This window comes from Rhinopithecus roxellana, chromosome 3 (genome assembly GCF_007565055.1).
Source record: "Rhinopithecus roxellana isolate Shanxi Qingling chromosome 3, ASM756505v1, whole genome shotgun sequence".
Taxonomy (NCBI): Eukaryota; Metazoa; Chordata; class Mammalia; order Primates; family Cercopithecidae; genus Rhinopithecus; species Rhinopithecus roxellana.
This window is the reverse complement of record NC_044551.1, coordinates 184885353-184911099: the sequence shown is the minus strand read 5'-3', so window position 1 is coordinate 184911099 and position 25747 is coordinate 184885353. Positions and strand designations below refer to the sequence as shown.

General features: G+C 42.1%; 1 protein-coding gene across 1 annotated transcript in view; it reads right to left on the bottom strand.

Moving 5' to 3' along the window:
- ATP10B (ATPase phospholipid transporting 10B (putative)) overlaps positions 1-25747 on the bottom strand; it is a 283570-nt gene that overhangs the window by 108170 nt on the left and 149653 nt on the right. The window contains exons 5-6 of the mRNA XM_030927999.1: positions 24992-25186; positions 9408-9612 (exon numbers count right to left, since the gene is read on the bottom strand). Coding sequence (XP_030783859.1) covers positions 9408-9612; positions 24992-25186 — 400 coding nt within the window. The remainder of the gene's footprint in view (positions 1-9407; positions 9613-24991; positions 25187-25747) is intronic.

Sequence of the window (25747 nt, the reverse complement as noted above, 5' to 3'; positions counted from 1 at the left end):
AAATGCTTCCCACATTGACCTTCAATACCCACAATTAGTTAAGACAGTGAAGGCCAATACTAAAATGTAAATACGTTGTCTTGGGTAATGGAGGTAGTAGGAAGGAGAAAACTTCAAGATATAATTCATTAATACCTTAGGTTATCATCCATAATTTTAAGATATCCATTAATATTTCACCTTTCGGGCTGGGCACGGTTAGGTTATCATACATAACTTTAAGATATCCATTAATATTTCACCTTTCGGGCTGGGCACGGTTAGGTTATCATCCATAACTTTAAGATATAATCCATTAATATTTCACCTTTCGGGCTGGGCACGGTGGCTCACGCCCGTAATCCCAACAGTTTGGGAGGCCGAGGAGGGTGGATCACAAGGTCAGGAGTTTGAGACCAGCCTGGCCAACATAGTGAAACCCCGTCTCTACTAAAAATATAAAAAATTAGCCAGGCATGGTAGCGGGTGCCTGTAATCCCAGCTACCTGGGAGGCTGAGGCAGGAGAATCGCTTGAACCCAGGAGGTGGAGGTTGCAGTGAGCTGAGATCGCTCCAGCCTGGGCAACAGTGCAAGACTCCATCTCAAACAAAACAAAACAAAAACAAACAAAATTTCATCTTTCACATAACCTAGCAGAGTTTCCTCACAAGGCTCTAAAGGAAAAGACCTTTTAACAGAAGTGTGCAAATAATGCTAGACATTGGGAAGAGGGGATGTTGTATGGGTGTGTGAGGAGAGTGTGTACCCACATGCAAGTAGAAGACTGGAGGAGATCACCACAAGGAGGCCAGAAGTCTATAGAAAATGACAGTTTTTCATAGGGTTGTCCCATCACCATCAAGTTATTATTGTTATAAATAATTAAACGTAACATTTATAGAGCTTTAGAATTTTCATACAGATGAAAATTATATTCATTTGAGAAATAAAAATACATATAAAGTTAAGAATATTTCCAGCAATGGGAGAAATAATCAGGTACATCAGAACCAAGTTCTAATTTGGGCTCAACACTATACGACCCGGATAATCTTTGACAAATTTGATCTCTCCGAAGTTATTTTCTCATCTCTAATATGTTGCTGGTTCCTACCATTTCAACCTCATAGAATTTCTGTGAGTGTTAAATATCAAAAGGGGGTGGTGTAGCGGAGTGGACAGGGAATTTGCCTGATGTGGGAAAAAGATTACATATTTAATATTGATGAGGTGCAGTACAAAACCTCTATTCTTGAATTTGAAGTGTCAGCATGAATCCAGATGTATTTAATCTTAAAAATGTCCTAGTCTTGTTCATTTAAACGGCATAGAAATAACAATCAACCCAATAGTAATAAACTCCTCTAACATGTACTTATTGTGGTTTCTATTAAAAGGAACCAGATCTACCAAAGACCACTAACGTCATGTGAAAAGGACTCAGGAGCCACTTCTCATTTTTAAGAAGCTCCCACTGGCTAGAGATGGGGCGATAATGAGAGACAACAAGCGCATTGATTTGACGTCAGATATTTTTAAAACCGTGAGTTCATATTGATGCTAAAAAAGAAAAACCCACTGAACACCTTTGGAGGATCCTAGGCAACCAACTCATTATTTTGAAAAGTGAATGAGAGGAAAGACTCAAAGACATCCATTTTCTCTACAGAGGGAACACCTCACAGTGACCCAATATTTCATGAGGGGAAATTTTTCCTTATAAACCAATCAGAATATCACTAGTTTTCCAAATTCCATTGAAGTAATGGATCTAAACAACCATCATCAACAACTATTAACAGTGAAAACAGATAGATGTTTTGTGCCTTGAGATGGTAGCACACTGCAGTTCCTATGACATAACGTTGACATGCACATGCACAAATGCCAAATCTAACCCGAATCTGACTTAGACACTAGTTCCTACTACCACGTTGTAAAAATACAGTGGTCAGAAAAACATGTTAAATGGTTCCACAGGAAGACAGCGCACAGACTATAAGAAATCATATAGGGGCTGGGCATAGTGGCTCATGCAGTAGCTCACGCCTGTAATCCCAGCACTTTGGGAGGCCAAGGCAGATGGATCAACTGAGGTCAGGAGTTCGAGACCAGCCTGACCAACATGGAGAAATCCCATTTCTACTAAAAATACAAAATTAGCTGGGCATAGTGGCACATGCCTGTAATCCCAGCTACTCTGGAGGCTGAGGCAGGAGAATCGCTTGAACCTAGGAGGCAGAGGTTGCGGTGAGCTGAGATCGCACCATGCACTCCAGCCTGGGCAACAAGAGCAAAACTCTGTCTCAAACACAAAACAACAACAACAACAACAACAACAACAATCATACAGGACAAACAACCTGGTTTATTAAGCAACAAAAACTATGCATTAAAAAGAGAGCTAAATGGGGAACTTACAGAATAAAAGAGTTTAAAGAAATTAATCTCAATATTTGTTCTTATTTGGATCCTGATTCAAACAAAGGGAAAATATTGACCACTGATTTGAAAGTTGACATCAAAGAATTGTTGCCAATTTTTAGGTATGATAGTATACTTGTATATTTTACAAATCCTATCCTTTAGAGATACATAGTGAAATATTTACGGGTGAAATGAAATATTGAAGATCTGCTTCAAAATAATTTGCAGAGAGTAGAGGGTGGGGACATAGATAAAACAAGACAGTTATAAACTGATTGTTGAAATTAGGTGATGGGTTCACAGAAATGTATCACATTATTCTCTCCAGTTTTGTATATACTTAAAAATTTCCATTACAAAAAGTAAACCCACCAAAGATCTGTGCCTGAGTTTGAATCTGAGCTCAGTTAACCTAGAAAACAGGGTTTCTTAACTGTTCTTGCCTCATTTGTTAAATGGAATAATAAAAACACCTATTTTACAGGGTTATTTGTGAGTAGTAGAAAGAAATAATAGATATAGAACACTCACTGCCTATGGCACATAGATGTTGTAATCTCTTCTTGATATTATATACTACTATGAAGTCATATTTTAAAAGAATCCTAGAAAATGTGATCTGTGCTCAACATTTAAGCACTGATCAACAGGTAGAAAGCACTAAGTTTCATTGTTAAAGGAAATTTGGAGAAGTCTGTCAGGGACAGGTCCCATTGCAAATCTAGCAGGAAAGAGGAACTTTCTCTGGTTCTCAAGGGCAGGCAAGGTTAGAAGACAGTTAAAGCTACCTTTGCTTTAACTGAGGTTTGGCATCACTAAAATGGGATGGTAATAAATTTCTTCCTACTGGATCTCAACTCTTTGTTGGCAAAATGGTCCTCTAAGTACTTTAAAATCAATATATACTTTCACTGCAGAGGATCCAAGCTACAACAGCTATTCATAACTGAGCAAATGGCTTAAAAGCATTAACCATAGTCAAAAGGGAGACTCAATGGAGAGTTTTTAACCTGAGCAACAAACAGCATGATTATTACATTGATTAATGATGCTCTGGGCCAGTGCCTTTCAAACTTTCGTGCGCACGTGAATCACCTGAGGATCCTGTTAAAATGCAGATTCTGGTTCAGTCTGGGGTGGGGCCTGAGATTCAACATTTCTGACAAGCTCTCAGTGATGCTTACTGAAGTGACTGGTCCACAGATCACACTTGGCATGGCAAGTTCCCAGTTGGCCCTGGGGAATGATCTGACTCATGCTTCAGTGGGACTTCGGCTTCAGTGATTTGGAAAATAGATAGCCAGGGACATGTTTGATCTGAAACACGAATTGGAAGAATCCATTTCTGATTCTTTGGCTTTGGTAACTGTTACATTTATCGAAATGAATGCTATCTACTCCTTTCCAGGTGTTAAATTCCTAGGTTAAAACTCTTTTACAGAAGAGGTTTCAGGTATCAGAATGTCACCAAAGAGAAAACTGTACGTTTGAACTCTCTAATAAAGTCCTCTCGCCCGCTGGACAGGTGTTTAGCATAATCCTAATTTTGAATTCCTTCCCTTTCCCCTCTTTCCCTAACAATGGGAAGTGAGAGTGAATATCTCAAAAATAGGTCAATAATTTTATAAATTCAAAGATGGCCCGTTGGGATAAAAGTTCCAGTGGAAAAAAAAAGTTGATTTAGTCCAAGAAGAATTCTGAGAAAAGGATTTGAAACTAACTCTTTGACAGCCTTGAGGATAATCTGCAATGTCATGGGAGAAAGACTCTTTTAAGAAGTTCTTTAATGTTTATAATTTCATTTGAACCTAAATAGGAAAGGGAAGAATGAACTGCCTAAGCCACGAGGATTTGTCAACTTCTCTGTTACCCTTTACCTGTTGTGACCATGTCTGTACCACAATTCAGGCTAATATTTTCTGAAAAGCTCCATAGGAATGTTAATAATATTTGTGCTGAAAAATAATTCTTAGGTTAAATAAATTTGGAGAGCTCAGGGCTAAAGAAAGTTTAACAGGCCTCTTGACTCCAGGCTTTCTCAGAGATGTTAATATGTTAATGAACATTGGAACCTGCAAGAGGGGACCACAGAACAAAAGCTTCTTAATGTGACTTGACTATGGACCATGGGTTTTTCAAGAACTATCTCTTGGGATAAGTGCTTAGCAGACTCTGAGAAATGCTGATCTATGGGAGCTGGGACAAAGTGTGTCTTACTGACTTTGAATTACCAGAATATAGTAATTCTCATCCTCCAGAAGATGGTAAAAATGAGTGTGGGTGTATGTGTGGGGTTAGATGTTCCTAGTAATCTCTGTGGTTAGTAAAAACCCTTTTGGCAAGGTGAAGATCTCAAAGACAGTAGGGACTTGGAGAATAAATTATCAAAAGCCATTAATACTTATTACATAAGACATCAAATTTCCAAACAAATCATATTTGTAGGTGTTCAAAATCTCTGAGATAATTAGTGAGATTTGCTCTTTCAGTGCCTCAGAGGTTTCATGTATAAAATAGGGATAGTGATGCCTACCTCCCATGGTGGCATAAGGCTTAAAATAGACAATGCATGTAAAAGAACTAGTATATAGTAAGAAGTGCCTAGATGGTAGTTTTCTTCCCATTACTAGGATAAGTGTTTTTTGGAAACACGGGAGGTGGCACCTTTCCTTGGTTGTACAGGTTTTCAAGGAGGTGGTGGTAGGTTTATATCAAGATCGTCTGGGAGAAAATTTTTTAAAATATGCACACTCAAGGCCTTACTCAGTCCTAGTGAGTCCTAATTTACTGGTGGTGATACAGAAGGATGCATATATATATTTAAACACTTTCCCAGTGATGATTATGATACATCTTCAACACCTGTAATATACTTGCAGCAAATCCCTTAGTGGTAGCCCACCCCTCCTACAGTAGTTCCCAGATGTGTTTCTTGGGATAAAAGTTTCTTGTGCTTAAATGTTTAGAAATACTACATAATAGCACCTGTCCTTCTCCTTGGGGCTTATTAAAGTATCAGTTCTGCAGAACACAATATTTGAAAACTGGTAACCTACTGTCTTCTCATATTACTTGGCCTTGCAACATTTATTTTTCTTGCAACTCTCATCAACATGTTTGTTCAATACATTATGGAAATCCTATGGTATAGAGTTAGCCAGAAGCAAGTTCTATCCATACTCAGAAATCTTTCTGCCCTAAAAGTATAAGGGAGAAGCAAGGTCGCAAAGAGCAGCCAAGATGTCTCCCCCCAGGGAGCAGGCTGAGCCCACTTTCATTATCCCTGCCATCTGCTATCTGTATGTGGAAAGAATCCTGGCAACAATAAATGTATGCTTTCAAGTAAGCATCTCTGTGTGAACTCAAGGTAACAGTTAAAGGGCCAGGGAGATGAGCTACTGAGCCTTAAAAACTGAGGCTCTGGGCACTTTCCTACTTTCCCACTAATCCCAGCACTTTGGGAGGCTGAGGCGGACCGATCACGAGGTCAGGAGATTGAGCCCATCCTGGCTAACATGGTGAAACCCCATCTCTACTGAAAATACAAAAAATTAGCCAGGCGTGGTGGCAGGCGCCTGTAGTCCCAGCTACTCAGGAGGCTGAGGCAGGAGAATTACTTTAACCTGGGAGGCTGAGGTTGCAGTTCCACTGTACTCCAGCCTGGGTGACAGAGTGAGACTCTGTCTCAAAACAAAAACAAAAACAAAAACAAAAACAAAAACAAAAAAAAAAAAAAACACCAAAAAACAAAAAACAAAACAAAACAGAAAAACTGAGACTCTGGACAAACCTGGCTTTGAAGCCTGCTCCAAAACTTCCCTGCTCCGTGACCTTGGACAAGTTATCGGACCTCCGTATGCCCCAGTTTCCTTATGGAAATGGAGACAATAATAGTGTCCATCTCATTGGGTTGTTTTGAGGATAGACGAGATAAGCAAAGCCCTTACTATGGAATCAATAAAAGTCTATTATTATTACTAAAATGAAAAAAACAAAAACAAAAAACACTCGAGCAAAGCGAGGGGGAGAATCAAGAACTGAGACAGAGTAGAGAACCCTGGAAACCTTCAAGCTCAAATAATCTCCTTCCTTTCGCATAGGAATTTCTCTCTCTCTTTTTGTTTTGCTTTTTGTAAATCATCTCAGCAAGTGATCTGTGAGAACTGAGGGTTAGAGTTGGAGAGACTTATTAAATTGACTGGTCTGTAGCACTGGAGTGTGAATGTCCCTTTTACCTGACTCTTCATTCCAACTACATCCCAAACTATCTGACTAATTAATATGCAAAACGCAGTTTGGGAACTGCTGCCAAAGACAAAAAGAAAAGTCACTTGTTGAAATGAAATAACACTGAAATGACTGCCAGAGAGAGAGTAAGAAAGATTCAGAATTAGATAAAGATGTTGGGGTAGGGAGGCTAAAGGGTAGATTTATAAGTTTTACTGCTCCTAGAACTCAAAAAAAAAAAAAAAAAAAAAAAGGTAGAATAGGCCAGGCACCAGGGATCACACCTGTAATCCCCACATTTTGGGGGGCCAAGGCAGGTGGATCACTTCAGGTCAGGAGTTCAAGACCAACCTGGCCAACATGGTGAAAACCCTCTCTCTACTAAAAATACAAAAAAAATTAGCTGGGTGTGGTAGTGCTTGCCTGTAATCCCAGCTACTCAGGAGGCTGAGGTGGGAGAATCACTTGAACCCGATAGGCATAGATTGCACTGAGCAGAGATTGTGCCACTGTACTCTGGCTTGGGTAACAGAGCGAGACTCTGTCCTAAAAAAAAAAAGGTAGAATAGCATATAAAGTCTCAGAGTGCCTTGCATGTGGTCAGGCTAAGGTGTCATTCTTACATACTAAATACTCACCCATGTGCACATACACACATGCAAGTGCGTGAGTGTGTGTTTGTAATATTTTATACATTTCTTATTGTTACTGTTGAAAAGATTTGAAAGCCTCTGGTCAAAGGGCAGGCTACAGAGTTCTGAACTCAGAAATAGATTGTTATTGCTTGTCTAGAATGACTCAGTGAACTTAGACCAGATCTCACCCTGCCTTTTTGCAAACCCTAGGGTGATTCAGCAAATGTGGCTGTAATCAGCAGAGGGTGAGCAAACTCAGAGACAGGGCCGCTGCTCAGTGATCGACTCAGAGCCTGGAGACCAGTAGGCCTGCTGATCTACAGTGGGTGGTGGTGGTTTCCATTTCCAGTGGTGGCAACTGCAGCCTCGGTAGCAGCAATGGTTCCCATTTATTGTGAGTCTCTTGGGTAGCAAACTCTTTATTCTGTTCTTTACTTTCCTTATACCATTTGAATTGCATGGCAAAACCACGGGATAGCTATTATTATTCCCAAGATATGCACGAGAGAACAGGCTTCTGAGGACCAAATCAATCACACAAAGAGGGTTTCATGAGAACTGTTTATCAGGTGCTTAGAGAGAGGCAAGGCAAGGTACAATGACCCTTGCTCCTACAACTTAAAAACTTACTTTGAGAAGTTTGAGTCTGGAAAACTGCACTCTAGCTCATGAGGATCTCTGAGGAATAAATCATTTGCCTTCCTTCTCCTAGATCCTCTGACTCATTCAATTTCTCCCCAGCCAAAGGCTGGCAGAATGAAGAAAGGTGATAAAATTGTACTCTTTTCCCTGGTTAAAGAAAGGGACCATATTGGAAATCAACTCCCACAAGGAGAATTTTAATTGCAAATTGGAATATCACACCCAGCTTCAGTCAGTCAACACATATTGCCTATGAAAGCACTGATATTAATACCAACTGTTCACTGGTCTTTTACTATGTGCCTATCTTCATGCTAAGTAAGTCATGTACCTACCATTTAGTCTTCAAAACTACCCTATGGAAAGGGAACTATTTTTGTCCCCATTTTCCAGATGAGGGAACCAAGGTGTGAGAGGATAGTAACTTGCCCAAGTGAGATGGCTGATGAGTGGTGGGACCTGGGCTTTGAACCCATCTCCGTCAGACCCCAGAGCCTGAGCTTTTACCCACCAAACAATCATGATTTCTCCATGATGTCTGAGGTACCGTTTATGAAGGGGTGGGGATTAAACAAAAGTGTCAATGCCACTGCACTCCAGTCTGGGTGACAGACTGAGAGCCAGTCTCTTTTTTTTTTTTTTTTTTTTGAGACAGAGTCTCACTTTATTGCCCAGGCTGGAGTGCAGTGGTGTGATCTTGGTTCACTGCAACCTCTGTCTCCTGGGTTCAAGCGATTCTACTGCTTCAACCTCCCGAGTAGCTGGGACTACAGGTACCTGCCACCACCCCTGGCTATTTTTTTAATTTTTAGTAGAGACAGCGTTTCACCATGTTGGCCAGGATGGTCTTGAACTCCTGACCTCAAGTGATCCAACTGCCTCGGCCTGCCAAAGTGCTGGGATTACAGGTTTGAGCCATCGCACCCAGTGGAAACCCAGTCTCTTAAAAAAAAAAAAAAAAAAAAAAAAGTATCAATGATCTCTCTCTGCCCTCAAGGAGGCTTCAGCCCTAGAAGTTAAGGAATACACAAATGGAAACATAGTTAATGATACCTTGCTGGAATTTAGGAGGGGCAGAAGGAGTATGAGGATTAGTGGCAGGAGAGATTGCTAGGGCTGAGCTGGGCAGAGTGAGTTGGGATTGGATGAGCACAGAAGAGGAGTTGGTCCTAGGGATAATGGAACAGACATTAGACTCCTCGGTTCAGAGCAGAGAGTATAGCTTCCTCAATTGAACAGAGTGGATCTCCATTTAGAAACTCTGAGGCCTTCAGCAAGTTATTTAACTTCCCTAAGCCTCAGTTTCCTCATCTGTGATATGCAGATAATATCCATCTCAGAGGGCTGCTGGTAGGATTTGGGTATCTAAAGTGCTAGGGAAAAGGAGGCATCTACTACTTTCCCCTCTACCCACTAGGTTTAGTTCAGTTTTCCGGTAGGATAGGCTTGCTTCCTGTATTTGACTTTACCACTGAAGATCTTAGAAAGAGCTCTACCTGCTGTGAGAAGCCCTTCACCACACGTCTTTGCTTGAGGTTTGTCTCTCCATCCAAGCTGGCAGTTTCCAGATGGCATATCCCGCTGGGGTCCGAGGAAAAAAGGAGGAGTATGTCTGCTGGGACAATCTCGTTGCATTTCATTTGGATGAAGTCTCCCACGCGCACATCCTTCCAGCACTTCTGCACGTAGGTCTGCTCTTTTCTTGGGTGAGACAAAGACGGGGTCTGAGTGAGCTTTAAGTTTCAACTAATGGGAGAATAGAGGAAGGTCCCACCAGCACCTAACTATCCACCAAGTCAGCCTGTCATGAGATTGCCTTGTATTCTACCTTACTCCTGAATGACCACCTCATAATCTCTCTAGAATAGCCAGGCATAATCTACAGAATCTCATTAGTACAGATCTGTCTTTGGGTGCGGTGTCTCACATCTGTAATCCCAGCATTTTTGGGAGGCTGAGGTGGATGGATCATGAGGTCAGGAGTTCGAGACCAGCCTGGCCAATATGTGAAACCTTGTCTCTACTAAAAATACAAAAATTAGCTGGGTGTGATGGCGTGTGCCTGTAGTCCCAGCTGCTCAGGAGGCTGAGGCATGAGAATCGCTTGAACCTGGGCGGTGGAGGTTGCAGTGAGCTGAGATTGCGCCTCTGTACTCCAGGCTGGGAGACAGAGCAAGACTCTGTCTCAAACAAAACAAAACAAAACACAAAACAACAAAACAAAATCTGTTCTTATGAACATTTAGAATTTTTCCTGACAGCCAGTTCTTGACCAAGTCCTGTGTTCAGCCCTTGCTTCCTTACAAGAGAAAAATTTTAAAAGAGAAGGTAACTGTGTTGTCATATTAATGTGGTACTACTCTTAATATCCACCATTTACCAGAATAGCTGCTTATTACCAATGAAAATAGAGTTTCAAGGAACTGGGATTTGGGAAAGATTGTTTTTGATTATAAGGAGAGTGATAATAGGAAAGGCTAGGATATCTGCCACTATCCAGGAAGATCCGGAGCCGCACTGAAACTGAACACTCTGGGCAGTCAGGGAATTAGGAAGATGCTACCAGGAGTTTTGACGAAATGAGACCTCACAGTAAATGTGGAATTAGAGGGCCGAAGAAATCTGAGGAAATCTGAGGAAATTATTTTATCTTCCTATCCAATTTATCAAGCTGAGATAATAATAGTGACAGGAACAATGACACATTTAGCATTTCTTACCTGCCAAGCGCTCGTGTTAATTCACATTTCATTTACTTTGCATAATAACCCACAGAAGTAGATATTATTATACCCATTTCACAAATGAGGCAATTGGGGGTCAAAAAGAAATTTTTCAAAGTCGTCACAAAAACAGCTGGAACCTGAACCTGGGTGCAGCCTGACACCAAAGCCCACAGTTTTTACTGCTTGGGTATACTGTCTCCCTGCAGGTGGTACCACAGCCTCAGCCTTCCTACCTCCAGCTAAGGAACTCCACACTTCTCAAGGCAATGCATCCAATGCATCCTTTTTTTTTTTTTTTTTTTTTTTTTTAGACGGAGTCTTGCTCTGTTGCCCAGGCTGGAGTGCAGTGGCACGATATTGGCTCACTGCAACCTCTGCCTCCTGGGGTCAAGCGATTCTCCTGCCTCAGCTTCCTGAGTAGCTGGCATTACAGACGCCCGCCACCACGCCCAGCTAATTTCTATATTTTTAGTAGAGATGGGGTTTCACCATATTGGCCAGGCTGGTCTCAAACTCCTGACCTCAAGTGATCCTCCTGCCTTGGCCTCCCAAAGTGCTGGGATTACAGGCGTGAGCCACCTCTTCTGGCCGCATTCTATTTTCAAAGAGCTCTCATTTCAGAAAGCCTTCCCTCTGCCTTAACCAAATATTTAAACAGTTCTGCTCTTCCAGGTAATATGGTCTATTCCATCTTCCACCCTTCTTTAAATATTTTAAGGCATTCGTCAGGTGTCCCATGAAGACTTTCGGGCATGCCAAGCCAAATTTAACTTTCCAGGTGCCCTCAATTATTCCTCATGTGACACAGTTTCACGATCTGTTCCGGAGGTGTGGGCTCATCTGTCTGCATTTGGAAATGTCCCGCTTTAAATGTGGGATTTGAAACCAAACTAATATCCCACATGTGGTCTTTATAACTGAGCCCAGCTGACTTGAAGCTGGGTGCCTCTGAAGGCAGCCAGACCTGGAGAGGCAGGCTTTCCTTTGCTGGGCTTCTCCACTGATGCTGAGCGCCTCTGGGCATGTTCTTGTTTCTGTTTCTGCTGGAATCTGAGCTGCACGTCTGGGCATGACACGTCTACTCTTCCACAGAGAAAGAATCATGAATAGAATTCCACTTTTCTCCTTTGACATCACAAAAGTCCCTGAGGAGGAAGAGGGTTTTGGTGTCTTCCTCCCTTCCTAGAGGCCCTCTGGAGAACCTCAGACAAGTCTTCCTAAGATCTAATCTTCCTGGTTATAAAAGGTCTTCTTAGAAGGATTCCCCAGCCTCCTGAAATAAAGGTGCTTCCATTTGGAAGGCCAAGTCTATAAAATAAACAGGGGCATTGGAATTGGGGAGCAACTTTAGAACTCGAAAGAACCCAGGGTTCTGCGGAACTGCCCCGCCGCTCTGGGAGCTCAGTGCCGCAGACACAGTTAAATGTCATCCAAATGACTGTTGAGACCCCTCTGAGACCCCAAAATCTGAGGATTTTGGGGGTGATGTATCTGTAGCATTTTAGTAATAATTCCTCCTTACATGCGAAAGTACATGACAGGTTTCCAAGCACCTTTCAGTTGATCAGCTTGTTCTGTGCTTCCACTCCACCCACATCACTTTTCCTTTAAATTTTTGTGGGTACATAGTAGGTATATATATTAACGGGGTACATGAGATGCTTTGATACAGGCATGCCATGTGTAATAATCACATCATGGAAAACAGGGTATCTATCCCCTCAAGCATTTATCCTTTGTGTTACAAACAATCCAATTATATTCATTTAGTTATTTAAAAATATATAATTGCATTATTATTGACTATAGTCACCCTGTTGTGCTATCACATACTAGGTCTTAATCATTCTTTCTAACTATTTTGTTTTGCTTTGTTTTGTTTTTTGGTGTCCATTAACTATCCCCATCACCCCCTAGCCCTCACTTTTATTTTCTATGAAGAATAGGGGCAGTCACCCCAGATTTGTTTCCCTGTGCCATTTTGGAAACACATTCGATTATTTAAACATTTGGGTTGTTTATTTATATACTTAGGGTGGAAACTCCTTCACTAAGAGTGCCATTGTAACTGTCAAAGACTTCATGGTCTCTCTGCTGACTCAGGGGATGATATTTTTTTTCTTCAAAGTAGCCCCGAGAAAACCCATTAAATATCCAAGTATAAGGCTACTTATAGGCACTGGAATGGTCCATACTCTCTGTGAGAAAAGAATCTCACAGGGTGAAGGAGAGATGGGTTTTCTTTTTGAGAGAGTGTTTTAAAATGTTCTTAAATATTATAGCAAAATTGTCCCAAGGAACAAAGAATGTATCACTCACTCTGTCTTGTCTTTCTCTTTTTTTCCCCCCTCCTTTTGCTTCTGTGTCCTACTGGATAATGCCTTTGGGGATGTGGGGTATCAGCTGATTGCTATAATTTCAGCATTCTTCCCAGTATTTGAGATTGGATTCAGGGAGAACACCTTCCATTCTGAGAAATCCTGATCGCCAACCTTCTCAGAGCACACCAGTTTTGAAGGTTTTGGTAAATGCTAGTTGGCCAGTATCTGCATACAGAGGCATATCAAAGGCAAGGCCAACGCACCTCCACCCGTGAACACTGAATCTCATTCTTCCCGTTTGTAATAAAGGACTGCACTGCTTATTCTAGGATGTAGGTTATAAAGGTGCTGGAAGATGGAGTGCCATGGAGAGGAGCTTATGGCATATGTGTTTTTCCGAGCTCTCACTTCTATGAGCTGGGCTGGAGTATTGCGCTGTCAAGTCCTGTCATTAAGTATCAATGGAGCCACCCACAAGTGGTAAGTCAGACTAGTCTCTCTCTTCTTTACATTACTTGCTGGATCCCAAGGAGGTCACTGCTGTACTGGTCATAATTGTCTGTCTTTCCTTTAGACATAATCCTCTCTTCCTTAGGATCGCCTGCAGTGGTGAAGAAATATTCTCAGTCTCTTTTGTGGGTTTACCTTCCCAGAGACAGAGATTGCCCAGTTCCAGGGAAGCTCTTCTCAAACAGAAGCACACATACCTCCAGGATACCCTGGTAGGCATCTAGGAACAATAAAGCTATGAGATCCATATGACTTTGGGGGCATTCATTAAAAAAGAAATTATGGGAAACAGTTTAGTAGTTTGGCTGGTAAAAAATTTGAAGAATTTTATTTATAGTAACTAAACTTAGTTATGTTATGGAATCAGAGGCACATTTTGTAGGAATTTTAGGGATTAAAAAATGAGATCAGGGGCATTTCCTTCTTGCCCTGGGCCACTTTATGCTGGTCTCTTGAATCTCCAGTGTCCACTTTGTCTCCTCCACTGTCAGGACCATGTCTGCAGAAAAGTCAGGGATGCACACAGCCCAAGGGGGTTCAGTCAGGGGAGGTGATGACTGGCCGAATCCTGCTGATGCAGAAAAGCAGCATGCTCCTGCACTGAGTGAAGCCCAGGGGAGACCAGCAGCTGGCCAGGACCCGCCAGCAGAAGTCATGCTCTCATTAATCCACCCTGTTTGAAACAGCTGCCCCAGGTGGACACATACACACACGCTGGATTGTCCCCCTGCTAGTGGGTCCACACCTGGGAATGACTGCTATTTTAGTTTTATGCGATGTTCACTGCTGTTTAAAAATCAGACAAATCAACATGGCCTGGGACGATGACTCCATCTGGCAGATTCTGCCACGAGGAAAATTAACTAGTGCAGTGCTAAACGGCTTTCTGAGAGGAGATAGGGATTATTAAGAGGATGCCAACTGGATGCCATCGGGGAGCAGGTCAAAGGGAAAACAGAGGGAGGAGAGGATGCTGAAGGCTCCATTTCTCAAGTATCTGGATTTTATTAAAAGAGTTCCAGGCAACTAGTGTAGAGGGGATTTGTCAGAAGTATTAGTTATCTTGCAGAACTTCCCATTCCACATAGGATGATGAGCTGACCCGGGCTGTCCTTTAGGAAGCTCAAATACCAGCCCAGAATGCTCAGTGCCATGTCGCTAACTCAGGGTGAGAGAGGAATGCCGGAGGGAATGACTGCAGCATAGGGATCGAGAGAGGCTTTGAATCCTGGTTTCCCTGCTTACAACCTGTGTGACCTACAGATCACAATGGGGTTGGGGAGGTGGATTAGACTTGCAGGGCTCAGGGAAGCACCAGAAAGAAACAGCTGAGGCCAGAGAAGCGGCAGGGGTTGGGGGAAGGGGGTGACCAGGACCCCTGGCTGGGCTAGAAATAGTGGAGGACACATGTAATATTTACCAATCTGAGAATCTCCAGATACATCCGTGGAGAGTTGAGGATTAGGGTGGGAGGACTGAAGTCTTAAGTAAGCAGATTAGAGCTGAATGGCATGTCATTGGGACGTTTTTGTTAATGTGACCTCATTCATACCCAGAAGCTAGTGAGGGCTGGAACATTTGGGTTACATTCATACAGTATAAAGTTCTTTATACGGGGAGGATGTTTGAAGCCCCAGGTCTGGGGATAACCTACTCCTGACCTTTCTGACCATGTGGTGGCAGTAAAGAAAGCAGAACTGCACGTAGAATGTCACCAGTGATGGCCATGGCAACACTGTGCTTCAGAAGACACAGAAGTCGCAGGTGCCATCCAGCAAGGTCATAGCCACAGGGTGCAATTCTTCAGATTGGGGGTATTCAAGATCATGAATTGTCTCCCAAATGCTCATCCTTTAACGCCTGCAGATCCAAATGCTGCCTTTCTCTTTTTAATCCTGGGCACTGGACACGATGGTGCACATCTTGTTGCCACACTTCCCTGCATATTAGCATCCTATTTCCTAATTGTCGTGTGCATCTTCCATTTTAAAGTATGTAAGAAGCTTGCTAAGAGCTGCAATGATCCTGGGTCTTATATTTCTATATGCACACAGAGTTGGGTATAGTGTTTAGCACATGGGGGAGTGTTCAGTAAATATCAATTGATTCCGTGTATGTTTTTCTTGAATACAGGTAGTAGAAAGGCAGTTTTTCATAACCTTTGGCCATTTTAACATCTATCTTTTTTTGTTGTTATAGATACCCTAGTGGAGACTTCTAATAATGATAAATTAAATTATTAGCTTACATGTATTGAGTACCTATAAGGAACCCAGCATTTAACCTCTATTAAAGGTTAGCTGCCTAGTAATGAAATAGCTTTATATCGTTATCATTATCCCTATTTCACAGATGATGAAACAGGCTCAGACAGTTATCTAACGCGCATAAGGTCACACAGGTGTGTCTACAAGGACAGATGAATGATGGTGGTGGGAGCGACATGGCTCAGCATGGTCTCGTGGCTCTGTTTTGGAGTGAGGCAAGAAGCTGATTGAGCCTCAGAAGAAGGTGACATAAACCTAGCAGAGGCTGGGTTGAGAACAGGAGCCTCACCTTTTGGAATTCCGATTTCCTTAATGGCAAAACAGAGGCCATAAATCCTCACCCGTGGACATAAAAATCATGCCTGATGACAAGAGTGCAGAGCAGCAGGGATACCTGAATTCTTGTTTTATGACTCTCCCACTCAGTGAGTTTTGGGGACGACCTAAAACATTCTCTCCTGAAATGACAAGCTGAATTGGCCCAAATGGTGTATGGCCTTCTGTGAGCACAGGGTGAGGCAGTGGGAGTAACGTGGGCACCTGCAAAATGGATGCTTCAGAAAGGAGCCTGGTTTGTTGGTGCCAAGTGCAGAGCAAAGGCCTGAGGGCTGGATGCAATGATCTGCTGGTCTGTAAGTCCAGCCAATGGCACTTTTCATAGCCAGGCTTCAAATGATAATGGATGTTTTTCTGTTGTCTGCATTTTTCAGAGTCCTCCCTGAGGCCCATTTTGTTATATTATTGGAGCTTGGAGTCAAGTTCTATGGTTAAAGATTTTTTTTTGTCTTCTTTCATGCAGTTCCAAACTCCAGCCAGTGGTCATTCTTTCTTACTCCTCTTGGGTTAAGCTCATGATGACTTCTTCTGCCTATCAAGGCTATCAAACTCTCCTTAGCAATGTTTAAGCTAACATTTTATGAGTGCCACAGGATGCCAGGCACAAAGCTAAGCCTTTTACAAGCAGTAACTCATTTAATACCTGCAGCAACCCCAGAATATAGTTTTAGGGTGAAGATAGGCTTGTGACTGTATTTTGATGTTCAAATAGCCCTGGTAAAGCTTAAATTCTGCCTGGTCAATCAGTTCATCTGCTTTGGGGGTTTCCTTGAGGGCTGTTATTCAGAGGAAATATTAGTACCAAATTGCAGCTTTATTAACAGCTGTACAAATACGATATTCTAATGTAGAGTCTATGTTAAGAAGTTGAGTTGGACCAAGTGCTGAGGCTATGAGTCAGATGAGGCCACTTACATCCTTTTCCTGAATCTAAATCTTGGTGTGGGTATGTTCAAGTGTGCTGTGGATAGAAAGGAAAGAAAGACGGCTAACCCCTAGAGACGTCTGCTAAATTCAGATTTTAAAATCCTGCCACACAGACTAGCAGGACAAAATGAGAGCGCAAAGCATAGATTTTGCTTTTAAATCATTATAACCCTGTCCACTGGTATCTGTGGCTCAGTGAATGTCCTTGGCTTTTACCAATAAAACTAGCAATTCCACCCTTGTATGTGTAGGACACACAGCAAAAAAGATGAAGACTCAGGCTGGGGTTGGCATTGAAAAAATTAAGCTTGAGATGATCGGAAATACAAAAAAAAAAAAAAAAAAAAAAAAAAAAAAAAAAAAAAAAAAATTACTGGCCAGGCCTCACGCCATAATACCAGTATTTTGGGAGACTGACCGAAGTGGGAGGACCACTTGAGGTCAGGAGTTTGAGATCAGCCTGGTCAATATGGTGAAACCTCATCTCTACAAAAAATACAAAAATTAGCCGGACATGGTGGTGCATGCCTGTAATCCCAGCTACTCGGGAGGCTGAGGCAGGAGAATCCCCAGCCTGGGAGACAGAGGTTGCAGTGAGTCAAGATTGCACCATTGCACTCCAGCCTGGGCTCAAAAAAAAAAAAAAAAAATTACTTAGTACTACTTACAGTGCCGGCACTGAGCTAAACAATTTATAAAGATAATCTCATTGGATCCACGTGACCCTGGGAGTTAGGTGCCAGTATGGGCCCCATTTTATATAGGTTGAAATGGAGGCTCAAGTGATCAAATATCTATATAGGCTACACATTTGGTAAATGGCAACTCTGGGAAAAGCCCAGGTCCCATGTCTAAGCCCTCCATGCCAAGCATCCAGTAAGGTCATTGCTTTACTCACCCTGTGGCATTGCATTTTGAAGTTTATTTCTGTAGCTTCTTTATTTTCAAGCCCTCTTGCATGTCATCTTAACACCTTTTCACAAAATATGCCAGGGAGATATCATGATCACTATTTAAAGATGAGACACATGGGTCCCCAACTGCTTAAGTGGCTTCATTTAGGTCATGTAGTTAATTAGTGACATAACCAGGATCAGGACCTCTGGCTTCCTCCCTTCTAGGTTTTCCTGAGGACACGGGTGCAAAAGGCAACTCACAGACAAAAGAAAACAGGTTGCAGGCCAGACTAGGCCCTCGGTACTACACTGTCAGAAAGCTGTTTATTGTAGCAGATGCCTGACTTACAGAAGAGAGATGCTCTAAGTCTCGGTAAAAAGTCAGATTTAAAAAAAAAATCTAACCTGTATTATTCTTCCCCTAAGTTTCTATCATTTCTTGGTCCTGGTCTTTCTAATACCAGCAAAAACCACCCATACAACATTTCATTGACACAGGAACAGGCTGTGAGCTGAAATATGTTCCCTCTGCCTGGCTAAATGTTGCTCCTCCTTCAGGGCTCTCCTAAAGTTTTACCTCTTTACTGAAAGCTTCCTTTGGCCTTGATGGTTCCTGCAGGTGGGTGGGTCACCACATCCTCTGCACTTCTGTGTCCCTTTGCAGGTAGGACATTGTAGCTATTTGTAAGTTCCTCGTGACCCCTAGACTGAGAGTCCTTTGAGGGCACATAAGGTTTGCCATGACAATGCACACACTAAGTCTCGAATTAATATTTGCTGAACAGATGAATAAGTGAGTGACCAGCTGCTGAAACTGTGGAGGGCTTATGTTTTATTACATTAGGGAACAAAAACCACCCTGGATTCCCCCGGTTCCCATTCCCTGCTCTGTACTGCATGTTTTCTGAATACAAATAAAAATTTACTAAGCTGGATGGAAAAATACAAACCTCTTGCTGGTATGGTTTCTAAATTCATTAAACTGAGCCCTGGGAGAAACTAAACTAATACAATTCTGAAGCTAATCTCTCCTCGAAGTCATTCCATAAATCTGATTAATGGGTCACCTTTAGACCACAAACACAGTTGCTATATTAAAAGAAAATGCTCTAATGGGATTGTAATTCTGTTAACAAGGCTTCTGCTGTTTGCAAAAAGACATTTCCTCACAGCCTAAGTCTAGGCTGGATGATGCATGGGCTTAGGTCATGAGCAAAATTCCAAGGGCTCTAGTATTCAATTGCACAAAAATGAAAAAAAAAAAAAATCAGTTGCTCAAATGTGTAAATCTGAGGTGAAACAAATAAAATGGATAGGGCTAGGGCATGAGATGTAATTTCTTATGTTGCTTCCCAGAAAAGAAAATTGTCCTGTTAGATCTTGTAGTCTTTTCCTGACATCTGCCATGTGTCCTTGATATGGCAAAAGGGTATGTCTTTTGGCATCCATCAGTTAAGATAATAACTAACACTTATCTATTTAATAGCATGTCCTAGCTTCCTCTGCTGGGGTCTTTCATAGAATCAATCCACTTCAGAGGTGGAAAAACTTTAGGGACATATAGTATAGAATGTCCAAAGATGTGTATATTCCTGTTAATATGTGGAAAGCAATTTACGAAGAGTCAAGGCTCAAAAATATTTTAAAGTGATAGTGTTGAGGACATTGAGGTGGCTTCTCCAACATCTGTTCCTCATTCTATTGGAAACTATCTCGTTTTAAAAAAAACTTTGGCTTTTACATCTTCCTGGAATGGCCCATAGGCTTTCAGGGAAGCTGACTTCATGCTGGGCTCTGTGGGTGGGGCTGTGGCTCAGGTGTTATAACCTTGTTAGTACAATCCCATCTCTTGCCTCTAGGGACCGGTTCAGGGATGAGCATGTGAGGCCGCTGAGATGTGAAGAGGGTCTAGGGAGTAGTAAGCTTCCTTGACCTTCCAAGATGGCTACCAGAAGTGTCTTTCTTTCTCTTTTCGTACACAATCACATGTAGATGTGAGGGCTGGAGCTGCTGCAGCCATTTCCTTGCCATGAAAGAAGTCTGCCCGAGAGTTAAGATGATGCTAAGGAGGGCTGAATGAAAAGGACTGGTGAGAGATGGATCTAGGATGCTGATTGAACCATGCTGATCACCCTCCCACCTCAGGACATTTGTAGTGACTTAAGCCAAGGAAGTCTCTTCGTTGTTTAAACCTGTTAAAATGGAAGTTTCTCCTACTGTGGCAAAGAACATCTCAACTGACAGCTGGGTTAAACAAAACTGATAGGCTACTTACTGAGGGTCATTCTACAACCTTTATTCTATTAATGGGTAAATTTATTTGGCTATGGGTTCTGTTCTTTCTTAGTGCATCTCACAGGACAAGATCTAGTCTGACTCTCAAATTTTGCAAAAGTAGAAACTAAGGTCTATATATTTAAATGACTTTCCTAAGCTATTAATAGTCTGAGATCTGGGCCTAGACTACAGGCCTCTGCCTCCCAGGCCTGCATTCTTAACTCAAGGTCATACCCTCTCTCTGGCCCTTGAGGATGAACTTCAAAAGAAGAACCTAGGGCCAGAAGTGATAGCGTGCCTGCAATACCACCTACTTGGGAGTTTAAAGCAAGAGGACAGCTTGAGCCAAGTTCTAGACCAGCCTGGGCAACGTACCAAGACCCCTGCCCCTACTGCCCATCTCAAAAAAGCACCAACAAGAAAAGAACCTTATTATTCTTTTGCAGAGACTCCAGATTTATAGAACATTTTGAAGCAGAGTTTGCAAGTTTTTGGGCTCATAGGCAAAATAGAACTTTAGGTTCAAAAAAATAGGTCTGAAGTGTTTGAAAAAATTACATCAGTTACAAAGTAACATAAAACCAGTTAAAAGTCAGGTTATTTCAAATAAAAATATTAATTTTTAGCTGCCCTAATAAAGCTCAATCTGGCAACACTAGGCCTATACTTCTACATAATAACAATTAGCAGGAGCTAAGTGACCAGCTCTGCCTCCTGGGATAAATGCATGGCCTCTCCACTTTGCCATAGTCACCACCATTCCCTATTGCCTCCTAACACTGATGCCAAATGTCATTGGCCGTTTATCAGTCCAAGAGTAATATTGCTTTTTGGAAGCTATTCAGTCAATTTAATTACCTATCTGGTCCCTGTGGCCAATTATTTTTGTATACTTGAAAAAGTAAAAATTCCCAAACTTAGATATTAAAAAATATTTCCAAAGCCCAGTAAATTTAAAGCAACACTGTGTTAATCAAAGACGAACAGGTTTCTTTGCTGTGTCTATTCTTAGTCCTTCATGGGCTATGGGTCCATTGGAGGAGGGCCAGCATATATAATTTGGCCATGCACATATTTTTTCAGAGACTATTGCTTTGTCACTGTTATTCCACTGAAAACACGTTGGGAAATACTGCTATGAAAGCTTCATGCTCCTCCCTACCGGTGAGCTGGTGGACTAATGTTTCTTTTTTCTAGATTGTTATCATCTTGGTTTCCCAATGTTCCCTGGAAGCTGTTTTGGAAACAGAACAACAGCAGCCTGGCCTAGGTCCAGCCAGCTCCCAACAGAGGTGAGTCTGTAGTCTAATCCACACAGATTATTCCCAAGAACCAAGCCATGATTCTGTGATATTCTGGTAGAGCCAGGAGAACAGGACCAGGCTCACTGCAGCCCACGTGCATTCCTTCCTGAGGGCCCAGCTTCCTGGCTCGCCACTGTATATATTCCATGGAAGAAAACAAGAGAGTAAGGTGGAAAACAAAAAGTGACTGTGGATTGGTGCCAAAAGAAAAACAATGCTTTCTCGGCCAGGCGCAGTGGCTTACGGCTGTAATCCCAGCATTTTGGGAGGCCGAGGCAGGCGGATCACGAAGTCAGGAGATTGAGAACATCCTGGCTAACACAGTGAAACCCTGTCTCTACTAAAAATACAAAAAATTAGCCAGGCGTGGTGGTGGGCGCCTGTAGTCCCAGCTACTCGGGAGGCTGAGGCAGGAGAATGGCGGAACCTGGCAGGTGGAGCTTGCAGTGAGCCAAGATGGCGCCACTGCACTCCAGCCTGGGTGACAGACAAAGACTCTGTCTCAAAAAAGAAAGAAAGAAAGAAAGAAAAACAACGCTTTCTCAAAAACTGCCTCTTCAAAGAAAGGCATCACACCCCAGCAGTGATTTCATCCTTTCTTTATAATTTTCATATTCAAAGGTGAGGAATGACTAAATCTTAACTCTGGCTGTCCAGTGTGCTCACAATATTCAAGACAATTAGATCTAGCTGGGGAAAAATTACCCTTCAGATAAATTTTTGTGAACATGCAACTGTGTCCCTCCAAGCAAAGAGAGGAGAAGCTCATTTGCTGCTGAGGGATGAACATGGAGTTTCTTGCGGGGGTTCTTTGATGATATTGGTAAATATCATCTAAAGTCATTGTATTAGATACTCATCTTGGAGGTTTCCCCTGGCTACCATTTTCCAAGTGGAGTTTGGCTCATAAACCCTTTCAGCAGCCAGCTCCAAGCTGGCCACCTTTCAGTCCCCTGGAGAAGAGAACCCCTCCTTAGAAGTAAGCGGTGCCTAAATGGCTGGAGTACATACCTTGAAGCAAGCGTCTTTTATTCTAACAAGGACCAGAGCCAATGCGGAATGTCTGCTGAACTGAGGTGAAGAGTAAGACGGAATGAGACTGCCTAGGGTACTGCCTGTGAGACATGGATGTTTTCCATGTTCAGCAAGAAGTCAAACTCCTACTTGCTAGAGACTGGATCATCTTAGGCTGCCAACTGCTAGCTCTGAAGGTGCTTTGTACCTCTAGTCTCTCTGTAAGCCCAGACTTAACTCCCTTGCTTCTTTTAGGACTACGTGGGTTGTCACAAAGTTGAGACACACTCTAACTCTGTCTTCTTTCCTTGCCAAGTGAAAGCATGTCCTATCCTGACAACCTAATTTAGTCATTTGCTCAATGGAACCTTTGTAGAACAATGACATGTATAAAATGACACCAAATAAATGTCTAATGATATCAGATAATCCAGTCATCCTAGAGTTTAATTCTTCAGATTTCAACTCACCCTAAATAATTAATATTGCATCCATGTGCTTAATAATATGAGCACTTACACAAGTTAAAACAAGGTTTCTCAGCTTCAGGACAGGTGGTGTGCAGTCTTTGCTTTGGTTGAGACAACATCAAAGATATCTCTCAAAAACAGTGATGAAGGAAATATTGGGTTTTACATTCTAAAACTATTGCAATTTCAGCTTGCATTTACTGAGCATGTGTTGTATATCAGATATAGTGTTAAGCATTTTCTAATAATTATCTCCTGCAACTCTTACAACCACCTCAGGAACAGTTCAAATTTTATGAATTACAAAATGAATTTCCGAGAAGGTTATATTGCTTGTCTAAAGTCAGGCAGTTAGTAAGTACTGGAGGCTGTTCAACCCAGGCAATGTGTCTCCTGTTCTGGTTCTCCTAACACAATACTCCATTGCTCCCCTGAAAAACAGTGATGCCTCTTCCTTCCCGGTGTCCTCAACCAGCTTTAAAGGTGCTCATGGCCACACACTGGGTTAAGAAGAGATAAGAATATATGCAAAACTCTTAAATGTTAGACACATTTGAAACAGCGAAGAAAATGCTACATAATGAAGACCTCCTAGTTTTAAAAGACTGACTCAATCCTTTTGTTTTGGATTGTAGACTATAATCCTCACTGTAGAGAACTGAACAGCTTCCCTGAAACAAAATAATGATATTTCCCTACTCCATCTCTTCTACAAACAGTAACTGCAGTGGTAGCAGCCACAAAAAGATCAGGCTGGGCCCAAGACTTCCCCGGAGTTTTATGCTTTACCTGCTGTAGATGAGGCACTCTCGGTTATTGATGACTTTATCCGATTTGTACCTTCGGAGGTCTTCCCAAGCGTCCTTGATGGCAGTGACTGCCAGGATCACACAGACTGGTATCATGTTAATCTCAGGCTGGAAAGCATTGACCACAGGGAAAAAATTCAGAATCGCAATGCCCACAAAATAGAGATTGGCAAACCGGTGTAGCTGCTCAAAAATGTTCTTGGGGACGAAGGACAACACGGTGTACTTGCTGGTCTTGATTTGATTCCCACGATGATGTCTGTTGGGGTTCTCTTTGTGAGACCATCCTTCAAAGGGCAGGTTAGAGACCACCACTCGTTTCTTGTCCTCTTTTCTTTTCCACCTTTTCCTCCCTTCCTTTTTCATCTCTGCTCAATGTTGCCTTTTTAATTTTCATAATTTAATTTTCATCTTTCGCTTGCCTTCTCTGCTGAAAATTTTTCTCTCTTCTTTCAGAAGGATACTAAAAATGAAAAGCCAGGCTGCGAACCCCAGGGGAGAAACATGAGGAGGAAAGAGCCTGCACAGAACAGGTGTGTATCCACCAAGTTACTTCCTTCTACTTGTTTGAGACTCCACCTGTTGGAATGTAGACGTCATCCACAGGTGTCTTCCTTTTCCACCCTGGGCAGCCAAGAACAGGTGTACCAACTCTGGGTCCTAAAACCTACCAGGTTCTAAAAGCAAGAATTTCAACCCAAGCAACCGAGGCTTTAAAATGGCAGACATTTTCTTGGTTTGGGAGACACTGCTTGACATCCTCCAAAAAGTTTCTCCTGAACTTAGTCTCCCAAGGTAATCCAGCCATCCTAGAGTTTAATTCTTAAGCTTTCAACTCACCTTTAATAATACTGCATCGGTGTGCTTAATAAAATAAGTGCTTATACAAATTAAACAAGTTTTCTCAGCCTCAGCACTATTGACATTTTGACAGGATAATAATTCTTCCCCAGGGCTATTCTGTGTATCATAGGATATTTAGCAGCACCCCTGGATTTTACCCACTAGATGTCAGTAGTACCCCCCACTCCCAGTATGACAACCAAAAGTGTCTTCAGACATCACTAAATGCTCACTAGGGGTCAAAATCACCCCCACTTGAGAATCAGTGAGTTAAATAATTTAGAAAAATAAAATGGAAGAAAAGAGACTCATCCTGAGGCTATGCTGATGAGTTTGCATAACCCATTTGCAAGAAAGAACACAGGGATGGTTTCTCTTACCTTTCATAAATTCTAATGTTGGAGCAGTTTATTGCTTTATCAAAGCGGTGTCTCTTGAAGTCCTCCATGCCATCTTTGATCATGATGACGAACAGGACAATGGCCAGTGGTAACATGGTGATTTCTCTGTGGAAGACTTCCATGGAAGGCATCCAGTTCAAAATCACCAGGAACAGGAAATAGAGGTTAGCCCATCTGGAGGGGCAAGCGAAGTGTGAGTAAACACTATGGAGAAGAAAAATGTACTTTCTCCCCCATTTCTTCCCTACTGTTTGGCCTTGATCAACTAAACATTCTCCTTCAGTGTCACCTCCAACATTATGGTAATGGCTTTGAAGCCAAACCCATCTAGATTTACTTATTATTTCCATAGATTATTGGGGTGGTGTTTGGTTACATGAATAAGTTCTTTAGTGGTGATTTGTGAGATTTTGGTGCACCCATCACCCGAGCAGTATACACTGCACCTAATTTGTAGTCTTTTATTCCTCTCCCCTCCTCACCCTTTCCCCCTAAGTCCCCAAAGTTCTTCTGTCATTCTTACGGATGAGACTGGAGATGATTATTCTCAGGAACGGAAAACCATCTAGTTTTAAATTCTGTTCCTGTTATTTACTAGTTGTGTGAGTTTTTTGAGCTTATTTCCTCTTGCACAAAATGGGGATAGTATTATCGACTTTAAAGGGGTCCCATAAATATTACATGATATGTAATTTTTGCATGATACACAGTAGAGGGCTCTGGAGCATAGCAGTT